This window comes from Colletotrichum acutatum (assembly GCF_030867785.1).
Source record: "Colletotrichum acutatum strain CBS 112980 chromosome Unknown BDZ83scaffold_45, whole genome shotgun sequence".
Classification (NCBI taxonomy): domain Eukaryota; kingdom Fungi; phylum Ascomycota; class Sordariomycetes; order Glomerellales; family Glomerellaceae; genus Colletotrichum; species Colletotrichum acutatum.
The window spans coordinates 194,826-220,020 of NW_026849039.1; the positions used below are offsets into that span (position 1 = coordinate 194,826).

Below are 25,195 nucleotides of genomic sequence, written 5' to 3' on the forward strand. Positions count from 1 at the left end.
TCTCGGCAGACCTGCATTTTGACTTCCTCAGAATAGCCTTTTAGCAAGAACCTAGCGTCGAAGGCTAGAACTTGCGCGCGAAATGTGCTTCACAGGGGCTCTGGAATGTGCAGCGATTCGTTGGGTCGATAGGTATTCTCTCCCAGGATCCAGTGGGACGAACAAAAACCTTCGATGGAGACCGTTTTCGAAAACGAATGCGGAATGATCATTTGCAGCTTGCCACGCCTCGTCATGAGCACGCGAGACCAGACGATGGCGTTCCTTGGTGGCAGAGCCTCAAAGTAACCTAGTGTTACCGTTCCTGGCGTGGAAGCACAATGAGAGATCCTTCATCCGGGCAGATGGGTCGATACTTGGGATGAGAAGGTCTGCACTAGATGCGGCTGAAAGCATTCAGCCATTGCGGCGACTCCAAGACTTTGGCGCTGCTGCTGATCCGATATTGGCACTTGTCATACACCACGATCTAGAGATCTGCAGATCGTGGGACAGACGCGGTAAGATGGAATTCGATAAGCCATAGGTATCACAAAGCTCTTGAAGGTGAGGAAAAGTAGATAGGTGGGAGTCTGACGAAGTGGAAGCGGATGTCGAAGGAGGAGGAGGGGGCAACTGGGCACGTGCCTGCTGAAATGGCCTGTGCACACCTTACCTCAGCAAAACAGCACAGACCACTTCCAAAAAAGACAAGGGGGGGATCCCCGGAGGCAATGCCCCGCAAGCTGATCAAGCCACGTTCACCCTTTGGTTCCATGCGCCACAATGACGTTGATGTCAGTCAGGCCTGGTTCCTCGGGGAGGCGATACCTCCAGCGCAATCTTTCACTTGATCACCTCAAGCCTGCAGCCTCTCCTTCACCCGTACTTTGCGTTTGTATCGCTCTTCCACCATCTAGAAAAAGCCTCTTGTACCTAAGCCCTACCGGTCACCAAGATGGCGAACACTGGCGCCCCTCCAAACTACTGTAAGCTTCCCTCCAATACCCCACCATAGCTCCCGAACCTCGACTAACATGGCGCCTACAGACAAGATCCTCGAGATCTCGGAGGCGGCTACGACCCAGCAAGTTCGCGATGCATACAAGAAGCAAGTCATTCGCAACACTGAGCCCAATTTGCCTCATACTGACCTTTACTTTCCAGAGCCGCCTTGAAGACACACCCAGACAGGGTCCCCGCTGACTCGCCCGAGCGAGCAACGCGCACCCGCAAGTTCCAGCTCGTCAACGACGCATACTACACCTTGTCCGATACACAAAGACGCCGAGAATACGACGCCCAGCGAAAAATCTTTGGCGCATCCGCCGGTACAACATACGGCGACTTTTCCGACGACGACTCTGATCCGGAGGAAGTACCCCCACAGGCCGGCCCCAACCCGCAAAATGCCTACTCGTGGGCATGGAACTTCTTCACCGGCGGGAAGCAAGGTCAACAGAACGAGGGTCAGCGCGCACAGGCAGACAACGCACAGTTCGGCGATGTCTTTGAGGAGATGTTGCGCGAGGAGGGCATGGCCGAGGAGGGTACCAACCGCCCGACGAGCTCGTTCTGGAGCATGGTAGGCGGTCTTAGTGGTGGCGCGCTTGGCTTCATTGTCGGAAACATGCCTGGCGCGCTGGCGGGTGCTGTCGCTGGAAACAGGCTTGGCTCCGTTCGAGATGCGAAGGGCAAGAGTGTCTATGCCGTTTTCCAGGTCAGTGCGAATCTGGAGATATCTACCGGGTAGATCCCGTCAGCCTCTCTTTCCAGATCGTCTTGCGAGGTAGATTTGTACTAACATGATGCAGGACCTCCCCCAGGCAGACCGCGCGAGGCTGCTTACTCAGTTGGCTGCTAAGGTGTTCAGCCATACTGTAGGAGCTTAGGAACTTTTGGGATTTCAGATGGGTTCAGGATGATATCACATGGGCAGCTCGGAGTTTTGGGTTCGGTCAAGATCGGTATGAATAGGTAGTTTCATCATGCCAACTTGGCACTTTGGCATCGATACATTAGATAGCTTTTATCCCTTCAAAAGTATTGCCTGTCGTCAGAAGTGTGACGTGTCTGTATAACACAGCTCGACGAACCTTTCCTCCATTTGACACAACACGATCCACGATCGGATGGACCCTGCCGCAACACACACCATGGCCTCCTCCACTGACCGGTATCTCACAAATTCCACTGTCAGTCACAACCCCACCAGCCTCCACGAGCCATTGCCCAGGTGGTGTCCGCGGCTCCGCAGCTGTGGATGTGTGCAGCGGGGTGAAGCGGGGTCGTCGCGCGCTCTATGATTAGCTGATCGCTTCCGGATCTCAAAAACCAGTCACTAGTCAAGGTGCCAGAGTGGTTAATGGGCTGCCCTGCTATCATACCTTGATTCCAGATTAGGCAGTGGCTTCGGTCGCGCAGGTTCGAATCCTGTCCTTGACGCACCAGATCTTTTGATGTTCTGGAAAACTCGATCTCAAACTTAGCTTTTGCCAATCTCCCCGTCTCTTTTGTCTCGTGGCTAAGAGCCCACTACCTATTGCATACCGGAAATGCGTCTAAGCGGGCGACAGCGCCCCGGGCCCGGTTGTTCTGAGCCCCACTGTACATCCCTTAGGCAAGTGAAGCAAAGTTGCGTGATCAAACATAAGGTGATTGAATCAGTAACGAATGTAAGTATATATATGTATGTATACTATGTTTACTACCAATGGATCATCATACACTTTTGCTATGCTTTTTGCTTGAATATGCTAATACGGACGAACTGCCGTTGAACAGAACCTTGTAAGAAACTCTCTTCTAAGGGAGTTCATCGCTGACAAACGCCGCACGTGGTGGCCTGGACTTGGCTTGGACTTTTGCTGATTGTTCCTCATCCTCAACGTCCCATGTCTGGCGACTGCCAGAGTCGCCTGGATATTTCTGTGACGCTTGCGTTCCTTTGCTGGATATCGGCATGGCCGCTAGCTGCGAATACTGATTTGACCCCACGAGTTTCAACAACATGAACAGCCACTTGAACAGGGCCAGTGCTACGACTTCCGACACCTTCAAGGAGTTCTGAGCAGTGCCAAAACGGACTGGCTTTGGAGGTGCATCCACCGAGTTTTGGTCACTGCTGTCGTTGACGAGTGTATCGTCGCTGGAAAAAACGCTCCCGCTCTCTGCTGGCGATCGTTGGCGATTGATCCCCGCCGAGGTAAGCTGCTGGTGGGAATATTGATTCAAGATATCCACCGCCACATTTTTCACTACATCGAATTCTTGACTAGGTATTTCAGTCGGTTGAGATATCTGCTCAAATGTTGCCGACATGGGTGCTGGCATCTCAACTGGGACGGTTTCGTAGTTCTCCTTCTGCATGGCCATGTTGAGACCATGTGCGATGCCGTCGAGTTGTTTCTTGAAGGCGGACTTCGCTGACGATAAGTCGATCCGAGTCGTCGTCGTATTATCGGTGTCGCTCGACCTTGTGCAAAATTTCGAAAACTTGTGTTTCCCCTGGCGCATCCTGCTCTTGAGACGCCCCTCGACTTCAACGCACATGGTCACCGGCCGACCACTGTGCTCGAATGCGAAGCCAGTATGAAAGATGTGCTGTCGAAACGGATTGCAATCCGTCTCGTTCTCTTTGAGCTCCCATTCCAGGGACCTGAAACCCTCTCCATGCTTGGCCCTCTTTACCATTCCTTTGAAGGTCCAGCTGTCGATGATTCGTCTGGCAACGCTGCGACGAGTTCCCATTCCTCCTATTTCGAAGAAACCTCCCGCACCGAGCGTGGGCTCAAAGGCTTTCTGCTTCAGCTCTGATGTGACCGTTTGAGGGCCTATGAGAGACTGAGGTCCAAAGTGTTCTGTCACCTGAACCGCGTAATCCGAGTCTAGCGACGTTCGAACGTGCTTCTGAGACCATCTTCTTCCAGCTTCAGCTCCATAAGAATCTTGCTCGGCCAGCGTAATGAGGACTCTGGCGTCGCGCAAATTATGTCCCGGCGGCTGCTTAATTGAGATGTCGAGGTAAACGATACCGGCAGGGTTCCTGTTGGAGCCGAGGACGCCCCATTGTGCCTTTTTCCAATGATATTTGCACTCAACTTGGACCTTGCCAATGGCGCCGAATCCCACGCAGAGATGAGATCCACGAGCTGTGTCTTGATCGAAAAGTTTATAGTCTTTCCGGCCGTATCGGCGAATGCGGAGTTCTGGGCGAAGAGCCTGCTGTTCTACAGCAGGTTGATGTGCAAAAACTGTACTCACGGGGGCGGCCATGGTTTACTGAGAAATCAATCCGTCCTGGCCACGATGAAAGAGGAATAGGTAAGCAGCCTGATTATGTGTTGGAGGACAGGATCGCATGAAATTAGCAAAAGCAGGCTGGGGGCTGCCTCCTGCAGGCTATCAGGAAATGAACAGTTTGGGAAACCCCTCAATGTCGTGCATGCATGATGGATGGTCGCGTCTGCGCCTGGTGCGCATAGCTGCAGGCGCCTGCCCTAGGAAACAGCGAGATTCGTCTAAGTTGTCTCGGGGGAAGCATGTTGAAGCACGTCAATCTGGTTCCATTGGCCTCTTATCGTAACCTAGTAGTTGTCCGCGGTGGCTGGGTAATTGGCTGCAGGTCAGCCCAAGCAAGCTTATGGCGTAGTTGGTGTAAGCATCGATCCAGCTCCATGTCTCTTTGATCCGCCATTTGCCCCTCACTCTGGCTCTTCAGCCTACTGCATCTCTTGGGTGTTTCCTTCATCGTGACTGTTGGTAGACGGCTTCAGAGAACACCCAAGCGATACCTTACCTTTCTGTGAGCCATGTTTCCTCGTCCAGAGTACGATATTTTCGAAAGAGGGGGGCCTTCCACATCCGCAAATCCTCTAGGGAGAGCCGAGACGGGTAACAGAAGAACGGCATTTCACGAAGCCAAAGTGCCAAGGCAGCGACCAGATCTGTCATTTCTTGACAGAAATAATACTGAAAGCGATGCAACCAAGGCCCTCCAACATAAAATTGCATGGCAGTCCGGTATGCTGCCTTTTGTGCCAGCAGCACCACAGGTGCCGCAGGATCAGTAGATGCGGGAGTACCATGCTAAAGCAAAAGCAGAATACATTAAGCGGCACCAAAGGGAACCATCTCCTCCCATAGCATCCCCGCCCGATAACGAAGAAGCTCCTGCCAATTCCAAAGGGAAAGAACGAATGAGAGAGGAACAAACGAGTGAAGAGCGAGTTCGGGAATGGCAATCGAAAAGTGCGAGTCCGGGCGATGACGATAGTCGAAGAGCTCAGGGCGATCGGTCAGATGAGTCGAGTTCGGGTTCTGTCACTGAGTCATCATTGGATTTCAGTTTTGACGGAGATTCGATTGATGTTGCTGTGCCCCCTACGTTTCCTAGCTTTGCGAAAAGGTCCCGAGCTGCCCCATCCTACAAGGTACCGAGACCTTTCGCTCCCCCAAACCCTCCTGCTGGTAGACAGCATTCCCGTCTCAATAGACAAAGATCCTGGCGACATCAATCATTTCCAGAACCTCCGTATGGGGGACGAGGTAAACCTGCAATGGGAGAAGCCCCAATCAACACCCCGATGTCTACGTTCTATCATTTACCTCAACAATCTGAGGCTGAAACCCCCTATAACCCATATGACATCTCAGAGGCTATGAAAGACCAGTCACCTCGACAGAGTAAGGCGAATCAACCCAAGGTCAATGTCGATCCCCAGAACCCTCAGGATATCACAATTCATACAGAGCTTGTTGCGACTATTGACCTGGAAGAGGAGCTAGAGGACTATTCAAGACTGGTGAGACTGGGGCGTTTCAAGGCTGCTCAGAAATTCTTCACCTACAAGCTTTCGGGTTTCATAGAAAACTCATATGTTCTGGACCACTATTGCGAGGGCCTTGCCGCAATGCCAGATTTCCATAAACTCTCACAGATTGGGGAAACCTTTGTCCCGGGACCTCAATGTGGAGTTGTTCAAGCTCATACTTATATGCTGCTATCTAAGGCCGATTTCGTTGGGGGAGTCAGTATGTTATCTCGGGCCGCAAATAGGCAACCACCAGACTGGGAGAATTGTATGAAGACAGTATGGGAACACTGGCCCAAGTTAGACTCCACAGAGGCAAGTATCTAGAGACGTCAATCCGTCAATGGAGGCAGATAATCATGTTATTGCTGACACCAAGAAGATTCAGATACTAGCTGGCGGGCTTTCCCCGAAGGAGAATGTCGCGAAGTTCCACCACAATGAGATTGCCGAAGTATACTTACACTTGAGGGCAGAGGGCAGGATATGGGAATTTGGGGACTTGCTTCAAGTACTCCTACGTGGATCGCGAGAACCCGCTTGCCAAGTATTGGAAGTCTTACTTCATTGCGACCTTGGTGACGGTAGAGACCGTTTGATAAAACTAATCCAAGCTATCGAAGAGGATTGGAGCGTGGCCGAGACAAACGAGGAGACCTCCTTTGCTCTACTGGAAATATTCACAACTATAGTTTTGGATTCGATGTGTCAATCAGAGAATATCGGACTGGTAAACACGATATTCGAATTTTCCCGGAAGAAGGCACTGGATGTTCTTGAACTCAATCCAACCAACTCAAAGTCTCGACCATATCTTCGGTGGATCATATCGAAAGTCTTGCTGGAACAGTACCGCGACCCACGTATCACTGGCTTCTTCTCACTCAAGCGATGTCTCCACAACTTTCCTGGACACCGAATCGCTCCAAATTTGTCTGATCTTCCAAAACTGTGTATGATTTCGTATGCACCAGACGAAGATGAAGCCCCAAGGTGGAGTCCCGATCCAACTACTACGATCGGACACGATGAGGTCCTTCGAACGGTGCTTGGCGTGGCAGAAGAGCTTGGGGATGTTTGGATGCAGGCGACTTGTCTCCAGTTGCTAATTTATCAAAGCCCAGAGCCGAGAACTCTGCTTTACAGCCTGGATGATTTGTGGCGCTCGGCAGGAACACACCAGAGACATCTCGAAACCCGCCTGTATCGCTACATACCTGAAGCTTTAAGGACTACTGAAGACCGCGCTGGCCTCCAGAGACAGATTCTTCTGTCTGCCAAAGCTTCATCTCAAGGATTGAAGCCTTACGCAGAGTACATGATCCTCAGAGCGTTGGCAACTAGACAGGAGGAGAAGGACTCCTATCTCGAAAGAGCAATGGATGCCTTGAACTCATCATTCCAGGGTTATGTACCCCAAAGTCATACTCAGTTTCCCACTGAGAATCCATCGGCACGAAACACTGCAGGCCACGATTGGATAAATGGAAACATCTCAGCACCTCTAGGCGGGCCGTGGCAAAATATTCCATCTGGAACATCTGGAGAAGCGAACTATGTCGGCACACAATATCCACACATGGGATACGCACCGGCGCAAGGAAACACGTATGCAGCAGGCTTAGCTCCATTCCGAGAAACGAGAACGACGGGAAATCCAGGTTACATAGGTGTTCCCACAAACACTCCTTATGTAACCTCGAACGACCGATTTGGGTGGACAGGAGGAGCACAAAGTGGCCCTTTCGGCCAATATCAGACGAATTTTGGAACACCTTACGCACAGAATCAGTTCCCTCATCGTCAGCCACCGCAACCACCACCACCACCACCACCTCCTCCTCCTCCTTCTCCCCCTCCTACTAAAACCCCAGCTACTGGCACAAACTTCGACTGGGGAAGACAACATCCCTCTGGGCCAGGTCCAAAAACCAAACTGAAAAATGGTGGGTCACCCGGTCAGGCAAATAATCAAGCTGGGAGTGACAATCGCAAGCAGAATGAACCTGCTGACACCTCGTCATCGGACCAGAGTGACATGTTGGAAGTCTCAGATGTAACTTCCGAGTTGTATCTCAATAAGCATTAGGATCTATGAAGAGCTTAGCAAGAGAAAATCCTAAGACGATGACTACAAAGACTTACACGCACACATGACACAGGGGTTTCAAAGGAAATAGTCTGCCGCGTCCCGGAAGAGAGGAATGACGATATATGGGAAGGCTAGTCAGTGACTCACACGTGAAGCTTTATGTGAATGATGTGATTGCGACTGCTGCATGGATCGGGTCAGGCCTTCAACTGATGTTTCAATGTTGCATGCAGCATGTGCTCCATCGCGAAATCCCACCATCCACTTCATAAAGTATTATTTGACTGAATATATAAACTATTTACTTTAGGTGCCTTCGTCATATTTAAGTCTCAAAAATTCCAGAATCAGCTGTGCTTCTGTGATAAATCTTACCCTTGTGTTCCAATACCTCAGTTGGCTGAGTCAACTCGATAGCATCATTCTTTGGAAATAGTTCCCTTCTTTCACCAAGAATGTCCCGCAGCCAGAAGAGCTCGTACATGAGAATGAACCTGCTGACCATCGCCGATGCCATGTAGCGAGCCATGATCTTCAGACTATCCGTTGCGGAGATGAAAACAAGACTGGAAAACAGCATACTTCCGTAAATAAGATGACATGTACCTAGCAGAGACGTGAAATATGACAAGGCCATTGAAAAATACGTTTCGTCCTCATCAATGACTGCTTTAGTCCAATCCTTCTCATCTAGAGGTTTGAACTGTCGCAAAAGTACTTCTCCGATGTACCCACGACGAGTGCCCCTGGTGATCCGTGTTCGAGCCCACAAGCTAGCAGCTGCGGAGATATGAGAACTGATACCGATGATACTCCAAAGGAACTCCAAATAAGTCAGCTGGGGGGCGAGCATACTGACAACCATCACGCCCAGCTGATTGCAAAGTGTGTACGTGTTGATGATGGCCGCAATTGCAGCAAGGAATTCGACAGCGAGAGTAACCGTTCTAAGCGGTACGGCTGATCTTTCAGTACGTAAACGGTAGTGCCGGGGCTTGACCAACTTCATCGGGTTCATGTACTCGAACGATCGAACGGGATGGATGGCAGGCGATCCAGCTGCCACAAGTAGGGCAATGAGCGGTCTCTGGCCGATAACGCAGAGCGTCGAAGTCTCTTCGACGCTGTTACCGACTGTGGCGAGGATCGTCGGCATGAGACCGAGGACGACTGCGGCAGCTGCCATGTTGCTCATGATGTACTCAGACGTGTTGCCCAGAATACAGTTTGCTACGGGCTGAGCGAGCCTGTTCGTGTTGCCGCCTCCCGTAAACCAGTCGATGGAGGCATTCTCTCTCGGAATCGTTAAGTATCTCTCATACTCGGCGGAGCAGTTGCCCTCGACGATGGCTTCGAAGGTAGGCCCGAACTCAGGATACCAACTTTTGAATTGGTCTTTGGCAACATATATTGCAAGACATGGCCAGCAGAGAAGGGTAACGACTACGAAGGGAAAAAAGGATCGAGGCATCTTCGACATCGAGAGAAGTAATGCAGCAATGGCGATGGAGCCAGAAATAAAAAAAATCATGGAATATCTGACTAGAAATTGTACAGTTATGGCATGGAACTGATAGCAAGAGAAGAAATACTTCGAAACTCGTGAAAGCAAGGACATACCGGGACTTTTACTTGAAACATAAGATACTGCAGCCTTGGGCCTTGGAAGAGAAACATAGCATAACCAATGTTGGACAGGTTGAAAGAAATCTTTCCTGACAACCTCTGATGAATGCACATAAAGAACGCAGGACACAGAGCTGGACGGAAATGACATCCTTCGAGCCACCTTCTTTTCTAGGAAGCACCCAGGAGGTAGGTTAGAAAGCGGCATTCTTCCGACAAGTAAGCAGCCTCAAGAGGCAAGAGCCTTCACACTCGGGAGTCAAAGTGGTGTTCTCGTATGTATTCCTCCCAGTGGGTATGCTCATTTGACCATCATCCATTGGTACCAAGACATGGACCTCGGAGTTGCGAAGGCTACACAACTGAAGCCACATTCAGCACGGCTGATTACTGGAGTGATTGGAACCGATTCAACTCATCGAGGACGGTAACAAGCCTCTGAAAGGGTGTGCGGGAGAGCGAGACTGGGGTGTTATGGCTGTAGGTATTTATAGCAGGAAGTTCGAAGCTCAAGGACTGGGTCGTCAGATATGTTGACAAAGTAATTCTGTAAACGGAGAGTCGAGACTGACTCGTCCTGTATTCGGTGGAGTAAGATCATAAGCGCTCATCTTGATTGAACTTATGCATGTCAATTGCTATCGTAAGTCAATTTCTGCACAGAGTTATGATCGAGACCCTGCTGTCTAGCTTCCAGTGGTATTGAGTTGTGCATTTCAAAGGGAGGGTTTTCAGGACCATTTGGGCAGATAAATCTGTCTTAATTCAGCTGGGGCAAGTATCCACTCCACCAGCCGAGACCTTTACGGATTAACATCCAATGGATTACTCAGCTCGGTCTCGGTACGAACGGCTACCCTGCAACTTGCCGGATATCCATACTGTGGCTTCAGGCTCGCGCTTTTTAAGAACCAGCCAGACACGCTTAGACTTTTCACCTATTCACGACTTTCCCATAATCCCTCAGCAATTTTCACTTCGCCTTCCGCACCATTCAGTACAAACCACCGGGATGTTCATGAATTCTCCACATTCAAGGCGTGCAACCTCCCAACAGAGACGATTCGACACTGGCAGCTTCTGAGAAACAGCGTGGTTGAAGGGTAGCTTTGAGCTGCAACCGTGCTCACACGTAGCCGTCGGAGAAGGCGATCTAAGTCTCACAGAAACATCTACGGTGTTCAGCTTACTTTCCTCACCGTCGGCTCTTCGTTCCTACAACCTCATACCAAGCCGGAATGCCATTTCCGTTGCCATCCATATCTTACCCACCCTCCAGGGACGGGTTTTGGAATCCTGTCACAGCAACCATTAACTGGTGCGAAGAGGTAGGCTTGATGCGCAATATACCAAGAAGATCTGCAAACCTTCTCCCATCTGCTAGAACTTCACTGATTCTGATCTATCTTCCCAGGACTACTATGTCACTTCGTACGTGGCTGAGTTTGTCAATACTTTCACAAATGCGATATTCGTCTATCTGGCATTAGTTGGCATTTCCAGCTGTATTAGGAACAGCCATCCTCGCGTATTCCTGGTTGCATACGTCGGGTACATGACCATCGGTATCGCAAGCGTGGTCTACCATACCTCTTTGAAGTGTTCGTTGCCTCTGATGAAACCCTTAATCATGCTGTGCTACAGTACTAATACTCAAGAAAGACTGGATGCAGCTCTTTGATGAGCTGTCAATGATATACACCACATGCATCCTCTTCTATGCGGTATTTTCTCACGGAAAATCCTTGTTTGGCCAGGCTCTTCTGGGCACCTTCATCACTAGCTTGGCCATTTTCATCACCGTGTACTACCATTATCTCGGAGATCCCGTCTTCCATCAAGTCATGTTCGGAGTACTCACAGCCACAGTTGTCTTTCGAAGCATGTACATCATGGAGAAGATACTCCGGCCAAAGTCCACACCTCAGAGCAAGGCTGAGCTTCTCGACACGCAACTCCTCAAGAAAATGTGGACATTGATCACTTGCGGTCTTGTCTCCATAGCCATTGGATTTCTGGCTTGGAACCTTGACAACATCTTCTGTTCGCATCTTCGACAGTGGAGACGAGAACTCGGACTCCCCTGGGGCGTTCTCCTCGAGGGCCATGGATGGTGGTGAGTATCAGTTGGCATTGGGTGGCAGAAAGTAGCTGATGACTGAGCTAGGCACCTATTCACCGGTATTGCATGCTATATCAACGTGACTTACGGCGTCTGGCTACGCTATTGCAGAGACGGCAAGAAGGAAGAAGTCGTCTTAGCGTGGCCTTCGATGTTCGGCTCCATTCCCACTGTTGAGCGAGCGCAACATGGAGGACATCCGTCGAAGCCCGGATCTAAAACAGAGTGATCTTCAGTGCAACGACCGCTGGGACGAGGCTATCCAATACCAAGAACTGTGCCGGAAAAGCGGAACAGAGATGGCGGCGATGGCTTTGGTTGGGTGTCACAGTGTCTGAATTTTACCCACGGTCTGGCTCCAGAGAAAGGAGGGCCAAGAAGTGCCAGTGAGGGTGTGTAGGACAGCGAAGCGGCTGAGGAATATTGTCTGCGCTGACACCGCTTGGCTGTCAAATCGCAGACATGTCAGATAGGACTGTGCGGTGACATTTTCCTGCTAAGTCAATGGGGGGCGAAGGACGAGAAGAGGGAGCCACTCAAAACACACCAAGGCTTGGTCGCTACATGAGTGTTTAGGTGGGTGTGAGAAGCAGGCTACCAATCATGCTCTGAACTGGGAAACCGGTGTGAGGTGGATGTGACTGCATCCAGCAGACAATTCCAACAAAAGAATACACTTCGTTTCTCGTCACGGCGCATTGGTTTCGTTCCACGCAACTACACATTTGACCATTGACTTGACCCCCCTTCTCTTCTTTTTTTCTTTTTTTTTCAAAAGTGCTTATTTTCCCTAATAGAGATCAGCGCTTTACTTCAACAGAGGCCAGAAATGAACAGAGCTTGAACAAATCTCTGTCACTGAGATGAGCCATCCTAGCCAATAAGCTGCGGCGCCGACGCGCGCATGAGGTCTGCCAAGTGTTGTACAGACTCGAACCAACTGTCCAACACCCAAACGCTTGACTACTTGAACCAATCAGTTACTGTCCGGTAAATTGCAGCTGAGCATTGTTCACGGTGCTTCAATGGACGTTTCTCAAGACGGAGGGAGGGTAGTATCGACCCCTTCACTTTTCGGGCAAGTCCTAATCAATATCTTCATGTGTGCGGTTACACAGCATCAGGCTGCCAAACCAGTGAGCGGCCCCTGCGGGCCAAAGGACCTTTTGGAAAACTAGACCATCCGGTCTTTGTTTTCTCTCAGACGGAAAGGAGTGCCTCTTCCCTTGATTTGCAAAGTTTCCTCTGCAGTCTCTCATTATACTGCTACGGAGGCCGTTGAGCGACGACCGAGTGTTCCACGCCGTCAGTACACCCCCAAACATTCTTTCCACATCCAAAGTCGACTTGGAAGTTCTGTACGGCCAGCACCCTAAGGCGCATAAGCTCTGCCGTAGGCATGGCACGCCCATGGTCTTTTGTATGTCGCTGGCAGACTATCTTGGCTTTACTATCAGGCGTTTTCATTTCCACTGCAATATCCATCCCAGATGGTACCAATGCGTATGGCTCGTTCATTTCTCGCGATGTCAGAGAAGCAGTGCCAGACTATGTGATTCATCATGGTAGGAAAATGTCTCAACTACCCTCGCTTGTCTTGAAAGATTTCTACAAATTAAACCTGGCAAGATATCATGTCGATACTGATCTGCCCTCATACTAGCGCCACTGATATGGCTACACTCAGACGACCCATTTCGCCCGGCAGATATACTCGAACATGTTCGCCATACTACGCCGATGGTGCACATGGAGCCCATCAGGGGACTGCCACAACTTGATCTCGACAATTTGGCGCTGCTCAACGATTATTGGAACAACGGTCCAGTTTCACTGACTGCAAATGGCGACATCACCAGCCTTCCTGCTTGGCTTCTTGGAGAGACGCCAGACGAGTCGGGAAAGCTCCACAATGCCACCTCTTGCGTTGTCATCACCGTCGATCGGGGCTCAGAAGATCTGGATGCCTTTTACTTCTACTTCTACTCGTACGATCAAGGGGCAAACATCACACAAGTTCTACCACCTATGAATGGGCTGATAGAAGACACTGAGCACGGGATGCACTTTGGCGATCATGTTGGTGACTGGTCAGCTTCGTGATCAGATCTATATCAACAAGATTGTGTTCACTGACCTTTTGTTGGACAGGGAGCATAATATGATTCGATTTCACGACGGGAAACCTACCGGTATCTATTACAGTCAACACTCTTCGGGCTCTGCCTACAAATGGGATGACAAGGCCCTATCCGTGGAGAATGGCCGGGTGCGAGATCCCCCTGATCTTTTGACCGACTTCGACCACGCAGCTAACATTGTCTCAGCCCATAGTTTACAGCGCATGGGGTTCTCACGCGAACTGGGCATCTCCTGGGTAAGTGCGCCTTACTCTCTCATTTGGGGATTTTGTGTGATTAACGGCATTCTACCAGAGATCACGTTCACGACTCGGTCTTGTTAGACTACTGTGACGCAGGTCAAATTTGGGATCCTGTTTCCTCAGCATATTACTACAATTTCGATCCCGAAACGTCGCTATTAACGAGCATATTTCCAGCCGGCATGGAACGTTCCACCAACCTGACATCGTTCTTGTACTATTCCGGCATATGGGGAGATTTTCAGTATCCCGACGACCATCCACGCCAGAAGATTGTGCCGTATTTCGGCCTGAAGCGATACGTATCCGGCCCGACGGGACCGACCACGAAGCAGCTTGTCAGAAAAGGACTTTTCCCCGACCACCCAGAGAGGAAGAATTTTTTGCAGTGGGGAGTTAGCATATTCATGTCGCTGTATCCATGCTGTTTTCGGGGATGGAGAGCCTGGATTTCTGGCATCGCCTTCATTGGGATATTGATCTGCTTTGTCCTTGGGATCAAACGCTCTTTGAAATGGGCCAGGGCGCGTAAAGAGGGATACAAGAAGATCAGCACTGAAGAAAGCATGCCATTGCGGGAACTAGATTACCTAGAGGACAGAAGTTCAAATCATCGGGACTGAGAGAAAGGGCTTAGAGCGCCTGCTCCGTGATGCGAATCTCGGACGATTAACTGACGGATTCAGGCGAGGGTAGTATTCAGCGCCAAAGATCTTTGGCTTGAGTAACTTGTAACATAATTAGATCTAGTATGAATCACATGCACGTACACTATAGAGCTACGAGATTTCTTCTTTATTGATGAGTCTTGTGTTTCTCGAGTTTCAACGATTTTCTGCGCCCCTAGGCCCTTTCTTGCTTAGTTCAGCTTTCTCTTGCGACTCACCGAATGGTACCGGATTTGTCTCCTAACAAACCAAAGAGAATGCTGAGTCAAACTTCTGGATTTGAAGACCTGAAGTTTCTCAAGTCTAGAAGCTCAGGTTTTCGATACGGGCCTCGATCTGAGTATCAAAACTTTGGTCGGTCTTTTGGCCTTTGAATAGACGCAGAGTTGCCCACAGCTGCCTACCAGTAAGCATTCGGGCAGAGCCGACAAGTGAGTAAAGTAGATACCTACATACTTTAAGCATCCATTAATATTGTGTATGAAGTTCATCAGCCTGTAGGCAACGTCGCCTCGTCGACGAGCCTCGATGCCAAGCATGCGGTCTTGAAGCTTAACAGCCCGGGACTCAACACCACAGTCAAGGCTCACGTCTTTGAAGACCACTTCATTTGATCTGAAACGTTTACTCCGGACATCTTGGACAATCTTCTCCCCAACGCTCATGGTCCAAGCTGGCATACTAAGGCCATGTGGCGCACGACTAAGACCGTACGCAGTTAGTGAAAAGGTCCAGCCCGTCTAGGCGGTGCGCCTAAACTTGTGTTGAGGCTGCAAGACACTGTCAGCGTCTAGCCCACGTCGGGATAAGCGCCATTCCCGCACTCAAGGGATTGAGCTACCGGCTCTCAAGGGGGGAATCCGAGGAAGGAGAGGAGAAGAATGATTACAATCACAGAGCCTCCCTTTCACTTGGACTCGTAATGATCTCATAGTCTGTGCACTCAAACAACAAACAACATCCCATCGGCGAGCGAACACGACTCGAGCAGAGCTTCCCCGGGATATCGAACTCGAGAAAGCGATCCCATTGCATACTATACTGCAGTCCAATACGGAGGCAAGATGTCCGTATCAGCTTATCTCGCAGCTTTCGGCAAGGCATCGCCAGCGACGTACGCCCTCGGCACCGGACTCCTCGTCACATCATCACTCTTCTTTGGGAATATCGGGCTGTCTCTCACTGGGCCTCTTCCCATCATCAGAGATCAACTTGGCGCGTGCACTCTGAGCTCCAAGCAGAAGATCAAAGTATGGAGGCTCTTCTTCGACGAAGCCTCTGTGAGTGACCCCCTTGCTCACTGTCAGCAGTCATTTCAAATGAATGAGATGACGGTCTGTCGTGGTATGAGAAATAATGAGTACTGACGCCTTGCGCCAGAGATACATCATCGGCGGCACCGGCGTGACAGCGACGCTTCACCTGGCCGCCTTCGTACTGGGCGAATCGCCCGTATCCCGCAGGCTCGCCGTCATGTCGGCGCTCTGCAGCATCTGCATCCTGCCGTACACGCTCATCGCCATCATGCCCACCAACAATAGTCTCATCGCACTGGACGACAAGGTGGCTTTATCGGAGCTGGACAGGAAAAAGGTCGGGTGGCTGATTGAGAAGTGGGATCGGCTGCACAAGATCCGCTTCCTGATGTACGGGTGTGCGTGGTCTTTGAATCTTGCTGCGTTTACATCTTCTTTGTGAGCTGGTGCTTTGGGAGGAGTGATGAGATGCTAAGGGGTATTTGGCCGATCGCGGCATTTCCTTTGTCCTCATTTTTCGGGTTGGTTATTGGTTTGATGACTAGCGATAGCTCAGCCTAATGTTCCAGATGTAATGTTAAATTGGATATGAGTAGACACGATGAAACTGATAATCACTCTCTGACCAGGGCGAGCCATATCGCCCGCAAGATCAGAGTGAGGCTGAAATATCGGCTATGACTTGCAAAGACGGAAAAGCGTGACAAGGAACCCTGACGACTGCTGTTGACATGGCCAAACACACGAGTTCATAACAAATTCGTAGTCCAATTGTGTTTACTTAAGCTTGATAACAAGCAAGAATCCGTAGCCTATCAGATACGAAGTGCATGTGATGAAACCTCAAGGTCTCATGGCAAGAAAGCTTCCACGGAATGTAGACCCGGTGTGACCTGGAACACGTGCTTCGTCTCTCTTGAAGGTTTTGGGGGAAGAAACCTTGCCCCGATTTCTGGAAAAAGTCCGAGTCCCGGACTCCGAGGAAAGTTTGGCGGCAACTGCATATCACGAACTTTATGAGCCGATCGCCGTTGGCCGACCATACTGTGTAGATCCGACAGTTGTTTCGCCGGCATGTTGTGCCGTGATCCATATCCTGGTAATCTGCTATTTGACAATCTGATTTAAGGGGATTTTCGACTAGAAGTGTGCACCGACTACTAGCATCGTTATCCTAGTATAGGGTATTGCCGTCATGACAGCTGGTATGGCCTAGGACCCATTGGTGGACTTTTCACAAGAGCTAGGAGTCTGTACATCTGATGGCTATAATTCGAGACTAAGACTAAGTATTCAACATTTGACTACATCTGTCATTCACGTATAGAGACGGGACGGGACAATTGTTGAGAGAAGATTTTCCTTCTGTGTGACGACCCTGATGCCATCAACCCCATCCAAACCCGGAAGATGTGAGTCTATGTGGCCAATCCATGCGCCGCTGCCCAACCAAACTCCATAAAGACTTTACCAAATCATTTCCAGAAGCAGAAAAGCCCGGCGCTTATTGAAGCAGGCTCTACCTTCCCCCCTCTCGTCTCAACTCTACGACATTTCAGGGATCCTGGTGCCGAACGTGCGGTTACCCAACATCATGTCGAATATTCCCGTTGCTGTGGTCCCAAACAATGACCCCCAAACTCTGTCATGGAAGTGTCATAGAACCGAGGAAGCAGAATTCGGCCGTTGAAACGGCCCTATCGTCAGGTTTTTAAGCCATTCAAGTGCCATCATCATTCGATGATTGAAATAAGAAAACATCAAGAACTCTACAAGGCCAAAATCGCCACCGTGAATGTCGCGAGAAGGACCGCGAGTCTGAGTCCAGCACCGGAGATACCCTCAGCAGCAGCACTCTTGCCCGCACCAGGCAAGCCGGTGTTGTTCTGGCTCTGTCTGAACAGGGGATCCATCGTAGCATTCTTCGTGACAGGCACCTGCGAGCCCGCAACGCAGAACTGCGTGGGGTTGCTCCACGTGGCGTCGACGACGCGCTTCCACGCGTTGTCGGGCTTGAAGAGCATCTCGCGGCTGTAGAAGATGCGGCAGTTGGCCGGCTCCCAGAGGAACTGCAGCGGCGTCCGGGCGTCGGACATGCTGTAGGCGTTCTTTGCGTTGATGGCACCGGCGCTCTTGGGTGTGGTCGCGCGCTTGATGGCGTAGCCCTTTGCCAGCTCGCCGAGCTCGCCGTTCATGATTTCCTCCTTCTTATCCTTGGGCGTGAGGGCGATGATGGCCTTGGCGTCAGTGGTCATGTCGTTGAAGGCGAAGACCTGGGCGCCTTCAACACCGGCGATAGACTGCATGATGCCAGCTTGGGGACGGCCGCCGATGACGGTGGTCTTGATGCCCATTTGGAGGATCATGAGGTAAGAGAAGATTGTGCAGGTGGAACCGCAGGTACCATCGGTGAAGAGGACCACGTTCTCAGGGTCGAAGACGCGAGGGGGCGGGTTGGCCTTGCTGCCAACGCCAGTAAGGTTAAAGGTGGGGTCAGTCTGGTTGAGCGGTGCCTGCTGGTACGCAGTGAAGGTGTCACCGTTCAGCGAGACCGGTGCCAAGATCTGGTCGACGGTCGTGAAGGCGGCTTCGTCGGGCGTGTAGACACCTCCTGGAAGCAGGTTGCTGACAATGGAGCTGCCGCTCAGAGCCTCAATGGCATCCTTCTCCTCGGGTGTGGTAGGCGTGAAGTTGGCGGGGATAGCAGCAGAAAGACGCGCAAGATTGGTGAGACCTTCGGACAGACGCAAGTTGTTGGCCTGGAAGCGGTTGACTTCAGGGAACAGCTATCATGACGGTTAGCAGGGCAGAAGAAGTAGGCGACAGTATGTAACAAACCTGAGCGAAGAGTTCGTATCCAGCGACGACGAAACCACCGCCGTTGGCGGCAACGTCAATGACGAGGCGCTTCTTTCCGGCTTCCTTGCTCTTCTGCAAGAACGTGGCGACGGTGCTTTGGAAGTTGGTCAAGTACTCAGTAGCGTCAATGGAGTCGGGAGGAGCGAAAGATGAGACAGCGAGCACGGCAACATCTTCGTAACCCGTTCCGTTGAGGAAGTAACCAGACGTGGTGTTGGCACCGCTGTCACGTACAATCGGGAAGGGGTATCCCTCGATTGTCGGCTTGGGAGGGGGCGGCGGGCCAGAAGTCTTTGGCGGTGTCGGCATCGTCTGGTTGGGCTTCATGCCGGGCTGCGACGGCTGGGGCTTGGCGGGCGAGTCGGGGTTGCAGAACTTGTTGTAGTAGTCCTCACCACTGTTGACGCCAGTAAAGTTGGCGCCGGTGCGGATGAGCGCGAAGCTGTCCTCCGAACGCTCTTCGCCATTGTCATAGGTGATCGTCACCTTGGGGCCCTGGAAGGCGAGGGAGGCGGCAACGACGATGAAGCTCTCCTTAGAGGCGTATGACTTGAAGTTGGCGTTCCATTGCGAGTCGGGGTCCTGGTAACCGCTGAACTTGAGGTTCAGGTCTGAGATCATAGTGGCGGCATCTCTGCCGTTGATTCTGACAATAGCGGGGGCGGTGGAGTTGCCATCAAGCTGGGCTGTTGTGAATTGTCAGTATTGAATAATAAGGTATGAAGGGGTTACGTTGGGACTTACCAAGATGGTACAGCTTAGGCACTTCGACACCATCACGCGAGACCGACACAATATCGGCAGCGAGGTTGTTGCGGAAGCTGAAGCCCTTGAACACATCACCGCGGAAGGCAAAGTGACCGTCGTGAGCCGAAGCAATCAGCTGGAAAATGGCAAGCTGGAACTCGTATTCGCTCTTGTAGGAGCCGGCCTCTGCCTTCTTCTCAATCTCGTCCAGTCCGCCTTCGATATCGGTGGGCGGCAGCATGTACGACGCCGGCGGATTCTTGAGCCATGACAGCGTCGACTGCCATTGAACGTAGGCCTTCAAACTCTTGATGAGGTCCTTGGCCGGGCCCTTCTTGTTCGGCACCGTCTGGAGGCAGTCAAAGGCCAACTGAGCCGGGACTTGGGGTGTTGCTGTTGGTTGGGAGTAGACTTTGTTAGCGGATTTGCTACTATGTTTGCTTCACACCATGACGTCCGATACTTTTACAGAGGATCTCGGGGAACATCTGGCGTTCCCCGCTGTACTACTTGGTCTTCCCCCCCAACATAGAACATAGGCTCTTCCAACGTACCTTTCGGGCTCGCCATGAGGAATTGTTGGACCTTGGGCTGAATCTGAGCACATGCTTGGGCGTTGCCGCTAGGAACCGTTCCATTGGGAGCGCTGGGCGTTGTCGGCGTTCCGCTGCTCGTGGGAGTTGGCGTTTGTCCCGGGGCCTGGGGAGCCGGCGCCGCCAACACAACGGCGGCCGAGGCCAAAGTCCACCAAGTGATTCTCATCTTGATCGTCTGCTCGCGAGGTCTTCTTGTTTCCCTGTCTCTTCTCGTCTTTCAAATCTCCCTCGTTTACTTCGAACTGTCACACCTCTTCAAAAAAAAGAAAAAATAGAAAAGAAACAGATAGCACAGCTATCGGCGAGGCCAGCTCAAAGTCTCGAGACCGAGACGGGCACTGAAAGGAAGGGAAATGATGGGGCTGGAAGCAATTCGCCGAAGCCTGAGGAAAGAGACTCAAAATGAATCACGACCGGCGGGATCGACGAGCACATGGGGTTTTAAGAGTTGCATTGTCCTCTTCCCTCCATTGCCTTCTGGACCAGTTTCCGAGGTCGAAGGGTAACTCGCGAAATAGGCCGGGTCCCGCTCATTCGCTCTCGTTATTCCCTTGGCGGCGGGCGTTCTGCGTCTCTTGCGGCGCGCTGTTTACCCCCATGCCCACACACGTCCCAAAATTGTGCTCCCAAATCATGAAGCCATCATGAAACACGACAACCCTCACATCTTCAGATAAGCATCCGCGCATCCTGGGGGCCCCGACGCTGCAAGATTTAAACTCGGACATCATGCAAGGACACCCCCCTCTACGACCCTCCTACTAGTTAGGAATACGGCCAGATCTGTGCACCAAGGCAAATACAGAAGAGGCCTAGGGCAGGCCCCTCCCGAGGCTAGACAGGCAGAGTGCGGCGACATTTCAGAGGGAAAGAAGAGGGCCCCCGTTCTGTTGCTTGGCGGTTGATTGGGTTGATGTTTCGGTGCAAATCGGGAGAATTCAGTCTCTGTCTGAAGTTCAAAGACAGGCCATCCTCGACAACACACTTCGATACGAGATATCAATGAGTGATACCTACTCGCGCCGGCTATCTACCGGGCTGGGCGTCTGAGGCTTGAAGACTGAGCAGATCAACTGTGTTTTGTGCTGTGTCCTCTTTTCCGTGCCTATCCTCCGTCTCTTCCATTCTTCCCGTGCTCTTTCCCCTCATCCCACCCTCCTTCATCCCGCCAGAGCCTCATTGTCCTTGTCCCAAGATCAACACAATCAAATCCGTATCAGCTCGGTCGCGGAGAATGGGAGCGGCCGGTCAAGCTTCTCGTCGCCTCACCCTTGGCGAGGATTCTTGGCAGCCCTACCCTGCTGTAGCAGATCCCGCCGGAGGAAACGCATTCCGCACCAGTCACGCTCAACCCCCACCACCACACCACTGACTCTGGGCAGAGCCAGATCTTGTGTTGCATACAGGCAAGGAACCCGACTCATGTGCTTCTCTCCTGGACCATGGACCTTAACCCATCTGTCTCGGTGACGCCCGGCGCTAGCTCGGATCGAACCCCACGGGTCCTCCAAGCCAGTAAACAGCCCTAAACACCTTTAAGCTCACCTTTGCTCCGTGGATTAAAACAGAGTCAGGGGATCACCCCCCACGACCAGACCTCATTTGAAATGGCCCGTCCGGTCCATCGTCCACCCAACTTGCACCGGGGACTCTTTTCTTCTGCACAGAAGCCTGTGAAGAAGTCGTAGCAGCGCGCACGGATAAGAGCTCTAAGTCAAGCTGAGGCGGGCAGTTCTTACACACAATACACGCGATGAAAGGTCATGTCCCTCGTGTCCAAATCTGGTCACGATGGTTTTACCATTGCCCGCTTCGTCTGGAACGCTTCTACCCCGCCACAGCGGAAGAAGCCTTATTCACTTGACTCCTTTTTGTTGATCAACAAGCCCCCCTCCCGCTCCAACTGAAGCTTCGTTAAAAAAGGGTAAACTGGCGAAACTCTAGGTGCCTCGTACGATAAGGTAGCAACCGGGGAACCGATCAACTATGCCAAGCGGGATGTTTGTCGATCGAAGCTTCACTTTCTTCGCGCAAATCCTATAACCAACCCCGCGGTGGTACGGAAACCATGGAATGCGGATAATCAAAAGCCAATTCGATATCTCATCTTCAGTTACGAGAACGACAAACAATATGTTAGAGAGAAAGGTAAACAGCCAAGTAGTAAGCAAACGAACTTGGCGAGCCGCTCGACCGCTCGCTCCCTCACTCAAATCAAGCACGGGTATCTCAGCATCCGCTCCTCTGTCCAGAGTTCCAAAGTCCAAACACCGCCCCAGCCGTCTCTTCCACGGACGGTAAAACATATGAGTAAACTCCCCTCCTTTCTCCTCTTCTTTCTGCCCCCCTCGCCCGAACTATCTTACCGTCCGTTTGGACGTCGGCCGTACCTTATCCCTTCCCTGTCCATCCATGCAATGCGTCCATCATGCCTCACTCTTCTTCCCTAGCCAATCCGCCTCAGACGATGACACCCAAGGCCTCCATTCCCAGTACTCCCATAGCCAAACTCAATCCAGCCCCCGCAGCGGCAACGCCCACTAGGCCTGGACCAGTGCACCGCGCCGCGGCGACACCTCCGGTGCTTGAGCTGGGGGACGCTACCCCTCCCGTGGCCGTCCCTCCAGCCCCGCCACCGCTTCCGCCGCCGGACACCGGACAGCTCGCCGTACAAGGCAGAGCAGAAACAAAGGGCGTGGGAGCCGCGGTCCCCGTCTCCACCGTCCCTGTGACCGTGAAGACGGGCGACTGCGCCACGGCCGTCACGTTCGGGGCAGCGTTAGGGGCGTCAACGTTGAGAACCGCGTCAATCATCTGCACAACGCCGTTGGCAATCAGGATGTTTGTCTGAATGAGCCGCGCCGAGTTGACAAAAATATCGTTGTTGAACAAGGTAATGTCCAGGCTCTTGTTCCCGGTAGCAGCGGTCGCGAACTTGGTCCCGTTCTCCAGCGAAGACGCCTGCACCACTCGTGAGGGTGCCAAGTGGTATTGCAATACGCGGCGTAACGCCTCCTTGCTCATACCCGAAAGCGTTCCCGCAACCTGCTGGAAGGCAGCATTCCGCGGCGCGAAGATGGTGACATTAGGCGTCTCAGCAAATTCAGCGACAAGGTCGGCCGTGTACAGCGCCCCGAGAAACGCCGTCAGGTCCTGGTAGGCGTCGCGGGCGGTGGTCTCGAGGCGCGCTGGCGTGACCATGAGGCTGTCAATGATCTGGACCAGCCCGCCGTCAAAGGGGACGTCCGTCTCGAGGACTGTCGTGCGGGATGCGACGCCCGATGTGATGACTACATCGTTGTTGGGCTGTTTTGTGACGAGGACGGTCTGGCCGCCCGTTACGTTGGAGTAGCGCACGTCGGTGAGAAGGGTGGAGATGATGCTCGAGTCGCCTGGGGAGAAGGTGTTGAAGGCGACTTTGGAATCGAGGATGCCGTATTGGAGGGCGATGGCGATGGTGTCCTTGTTTGAGTCCCAGCCTTGGCCTTTGAGGTATGCTGAGTCGCTTGGGGCGAGGATCTAGCGTTGGTAACATGGTCAGTAACTATGTTGCGCATCGCAGTCAGGGCATTTTGACATCTATGCGTTGGGCTATTGCTGAAGTGCCATGTTCCAGGGGGATGGATTGCATCAAATGTCTCTTTCCTGACTGGCCTGAAAATGCGACATAGAAACGAAAATAGGGTGAACCTTACCGTGACACCGGATTTGGGCAACTTCGAGAAGATATCTGCGTGGTCCTATATCGAGAGTCGTTAGCTGCAATTGCACTGAATGTGTATGAGGCTCAACCAAGTCTAGAGTCTACATCGCAAGTTCGCCCAGGCACCGAGGTCCGATCGTTGGCTGCTTGTTGCGCATGCAATGCGCAAGAGACACATGTCTCGGACCTGGACCCGCGGATAAAGGTGCGTTGGAGATCTGAGCGTGTAGCGAAGAGTCGCTGTTCTCTTTTCTTCTTACCTTGACCAGTTCGCGAAACGTTGTTAGATTCGCTTGCTTGCTGAGTACTTCTTCTAAACTCTGGGCTTCGACTGTGGATATGCCTGATACCACCAATGCGACGGTAGCCCACAGGGCGTTTGTAGATGGCCTCATCGTGAGGAACGGCTCGCGTGCTTGCTTTAGAGGGACCGGAGATTAAAGACCGAGACCCCAAGGATGATTGCTTAGAGAAGAGGCGATGGCGGCGCGGTTATAAACATCTGCTGCATGCCCGGCAAAACTGGCAAACGAAACACACAATCGTCGTTACCAGGACGGGAATGTTTGTGAAATCAAGGGACCAATGGATGAGAGGAACGAAAGAAGGTCTGACAGAAAGCTCCGAACGTGGAACAGGATGCAGATGACATTTTGAAGGGCAACTAGCTAGATCTTCTTTCTCTTTACAACCTTCCCAATTCGCAATCCCGCATCCCGCATCGAGGCGGCGACGCGGGCCTGGACCCCTGGGTTGAAGCAACGGGACAGGGTCGCAATGCAGCATGGCAATAGGATCGCGGGCCCTTTGCTGGGCAGACTATTTCGTGGCGTCGTTCAACGCGACCCTGGCACCACTTTTCGAACAATCAAACACGCCGTTTGAGTCTTGACAACTTTCTAAGCTTCTCAGCTCTTTCCCCGGTTGAAAATTGGCTTGAAGGAGCTGAGAGCTCGAGATGCAGCCAATCTGAGGGTGGCGTTCGACTCTTTGCGACTTTGCAGGATCGTGCGAAAACGTGGTGAAAGGGGTGATGAAAGGAAGCTTAGGACGCGGCTTGGACAGGTGCAATTAAACTGGAAGGGCTGAGAGGTGGTCAAAGAGGGAATGGCGGCGCGTTCGTTGGGGTGTTTGGCTGCGCTGCCACGCTGGTCAGCTTTTAGCGTCATGTTCTTGTGCCTGGACCAGAGCCAAGAGGGTGCATCGCGCATGTGTTGTAGACGAACCGGGGTGTCTGGGGCCCCTCTGGGGAAAGGTCATTCGTTGAGAACTTCAACGAGAACCAGCGGAATGGCATACAGGCAGGACAAGATTAGGCCGAGTTGAATGCGACTGTGAGTCTGTGCCTGGA

At 51.9% G+C, this 25,195-nt stretch overlaps 9 protein-coding genes and 1 non-coding gene across 10 annotated transcripts; 6 read left to right on the forward strand and 4 right to left on the reverse strand.

Annotated features, from left to right (window-relative positions):
• Positions 1-594: 594 nt before the first annotated feature.
• Positions 595-2,306, forward strand: BDZ83DRAFT_621058 (DnaJ domain-containing protein). The gene is made up of 4 exons (XM_060508227.1): positions 595-968; positions 1,030-1,090; positions 1,147-1,699; positions 1,794-2,306. The coding sequence occupies exons 1-4, from the start codon at positions 938-940 to the stop codon at positions 1,869-1,871; spliced, it is 723 nt and encodes a 240-aa protein (XP_060365127.1). The 5' UTR covers positions 595-937; the 3' UTR covers positions 1,872-2,306.
• A 17-nt stretch (positions 2,307-2,323) lies between these two features.
• Positions 2,324-2,424, forward strand: BDZ83DRAFT_t143. The gene has a single exon. It is a non-coding gene; the product is annotated as a tRNA-Ser (tRNA).
• A 218-nt stretch (positions 2,425-2,642) lies between these two features.
• Positions 2,643-4,410, reverse strand: BDZ83DRAFT_621062 (uncharacterized protein). The gene has a single exon (XM_060508228.1). It carries the CDS (start codon positions 4,252-4,254, stop codon positions 2,785-2,787), a length of 1,470 nt encoding a protein of 489 aa, XP_060365128.1. The 5' UTR covers positions 4,255-4,410; the 3' UTR covers positions 2,643-2,784.
• A 275-nt stretch (positions 4,411-4,685) lies between these two features.
• BDZ83DRAFT_621063 (uncharacterized protein) lies at positions 4,686-8,169 on the forward strand. Its single transcript, XM_060508229.1, has 3 exons — positions 4,686-6,107; positions 6,175-7,738; positions 7,825-8,169. The coding sequence occupies exons 1-3, from the start codon at positions 5,052-5,054 to the stop codon at positions 7,827-7,829; spliced, it is 2,625 nt and encodes an 874-aa protein (XP_060365129.1). The 5' UTR covers positions 4,686-5,051; the 3' UTR covers positions 7,830-8,169.
• A 40-nt stretch (positions 8,170-8,209) lies between these two features.
• Positions 8,210-9,355, reverse strand: BDZ83DRAFT_577321 (uncharacterized protein; the record flags this gene model as incomplete). The annotated part of the gene is made up of 1 exon (XM_060505009.1): positions 8,210-9,355. One exon carries the CDS (start codon positions 9,353-9,355, stop codon positions 8,210-8,212), a length of 1,146 nt encoding a protein of 381 aa, XP_060365130.1.
• A 1,393-nt stretch (positions 9,356-10,748) lies between these two features.
• On the forward strand, positions 10,749-11,861 carry BDZ83DRAFT_577280 (ceramidase; the record flags this gene model as incomplete). The annotated part of the gene is made up of 4 exons (XM_060505006.1): positions 10,749-10,838; positions 10,925-11,111; positions 11,173-11,626; positions 11,678-11,861. 4 exons carry the CDS (start codon positions 10,749-10,751, stop codon positions 11,859-11,861), a joined length of 915 nt encoding a protein of 304 aa, XP_060365131.1.
• Positions 11,862-13,031: 1,170 nt separating this feature from the next.
• On the forward strand, positions 13,032-14,780 carry BDZ83DRAFT_741009 (uncharacterized protein; the record flags this gene model as incomplete). Its single annotated transcript, XM_060513078.1, has 5 exons — positions 13,032-13,197; positions 13,296-13,722; positions 13,784-13,901; positions 13,960-14,009; positions 14,068-14,780. 5 exons carry the CDS (start codon positions 13,032-13,034, stop codon positions 14,636-14,638), a joined length of 1,332 nt encoding a protein of 443 aa, XP_060365132.1. The 3' UTR covers positions 14,639-14,780.
• Positions 14,781-15,510: 730 nt separating this feature from the next.
• Positions 15,511-16,626, forward strand: BDZ83DRAFT_621074 (uncharacterized protein). Its single transcript, XM_060508230.1, has 2 exons — positions 15,511-15,963; positions 16,064-16,626. Exons 1-2 carry the CDS (start codon positions 15,748-15,750, stop codon positions 16,379-16,381), a joined length of 534 nt encoding a protein of 177 aa, XP_060365133.1. The 5' UTR covers positions 15,511-15,747; the 3' UTR covers positions 16,382-16,626.
• A 755-nt stretch (positions 16,627-17,381) lies between these two features.
• BDZ83DRAFT_621076 (peptidase S41 family protein) lies at positions 17,382-19,875 on the reverse strand. The gene is made up of 3 exons (XM_060508231.1): positions 19,543-19,875; positions 18,778-19,484; positions 17,382-18,725 (listed from the first exon to the last, which is right to left on the reverse strand). Exons 1-3 carry the CDS (start codon positions 19,784-19,786, stop codon positions 17,709-17,711), a joined length of 1,968 nt encoding a protein of 655 aa, XP_060365134.1. The 5' UTR covers positions 19,787-19,875; the 3' UTR covers positions 17,382-17,708.
• Positions 19,876-22,243: 2,368 nt separating this feature from the next.
• On the reverse strand, positions 22,244-24,480 carry BDZ83DRAFT_671058 (fasciclin domain-containing protein). Its single transcript, XM_060511122.1, has 3 exons — positions 24,105-24,480; positions 23,837-23,881; positions 22,244-23,660 (listed from the first exon to the last, which is right to left on the reverse strand). Exons 1-3 carry the CDS (start codon positions 24,237-24,239, stop codon positions 22,602-22,604), a joined length of 1,239 nt encoding a protein of 412 aa, XP_060365135.1. The 5' UTR covers positions 24,240-24,480; the 3' UTR covers positions 22,244-22,601.
• Positions 24,481-25,195: the final 715 nt, after the last annotated feature.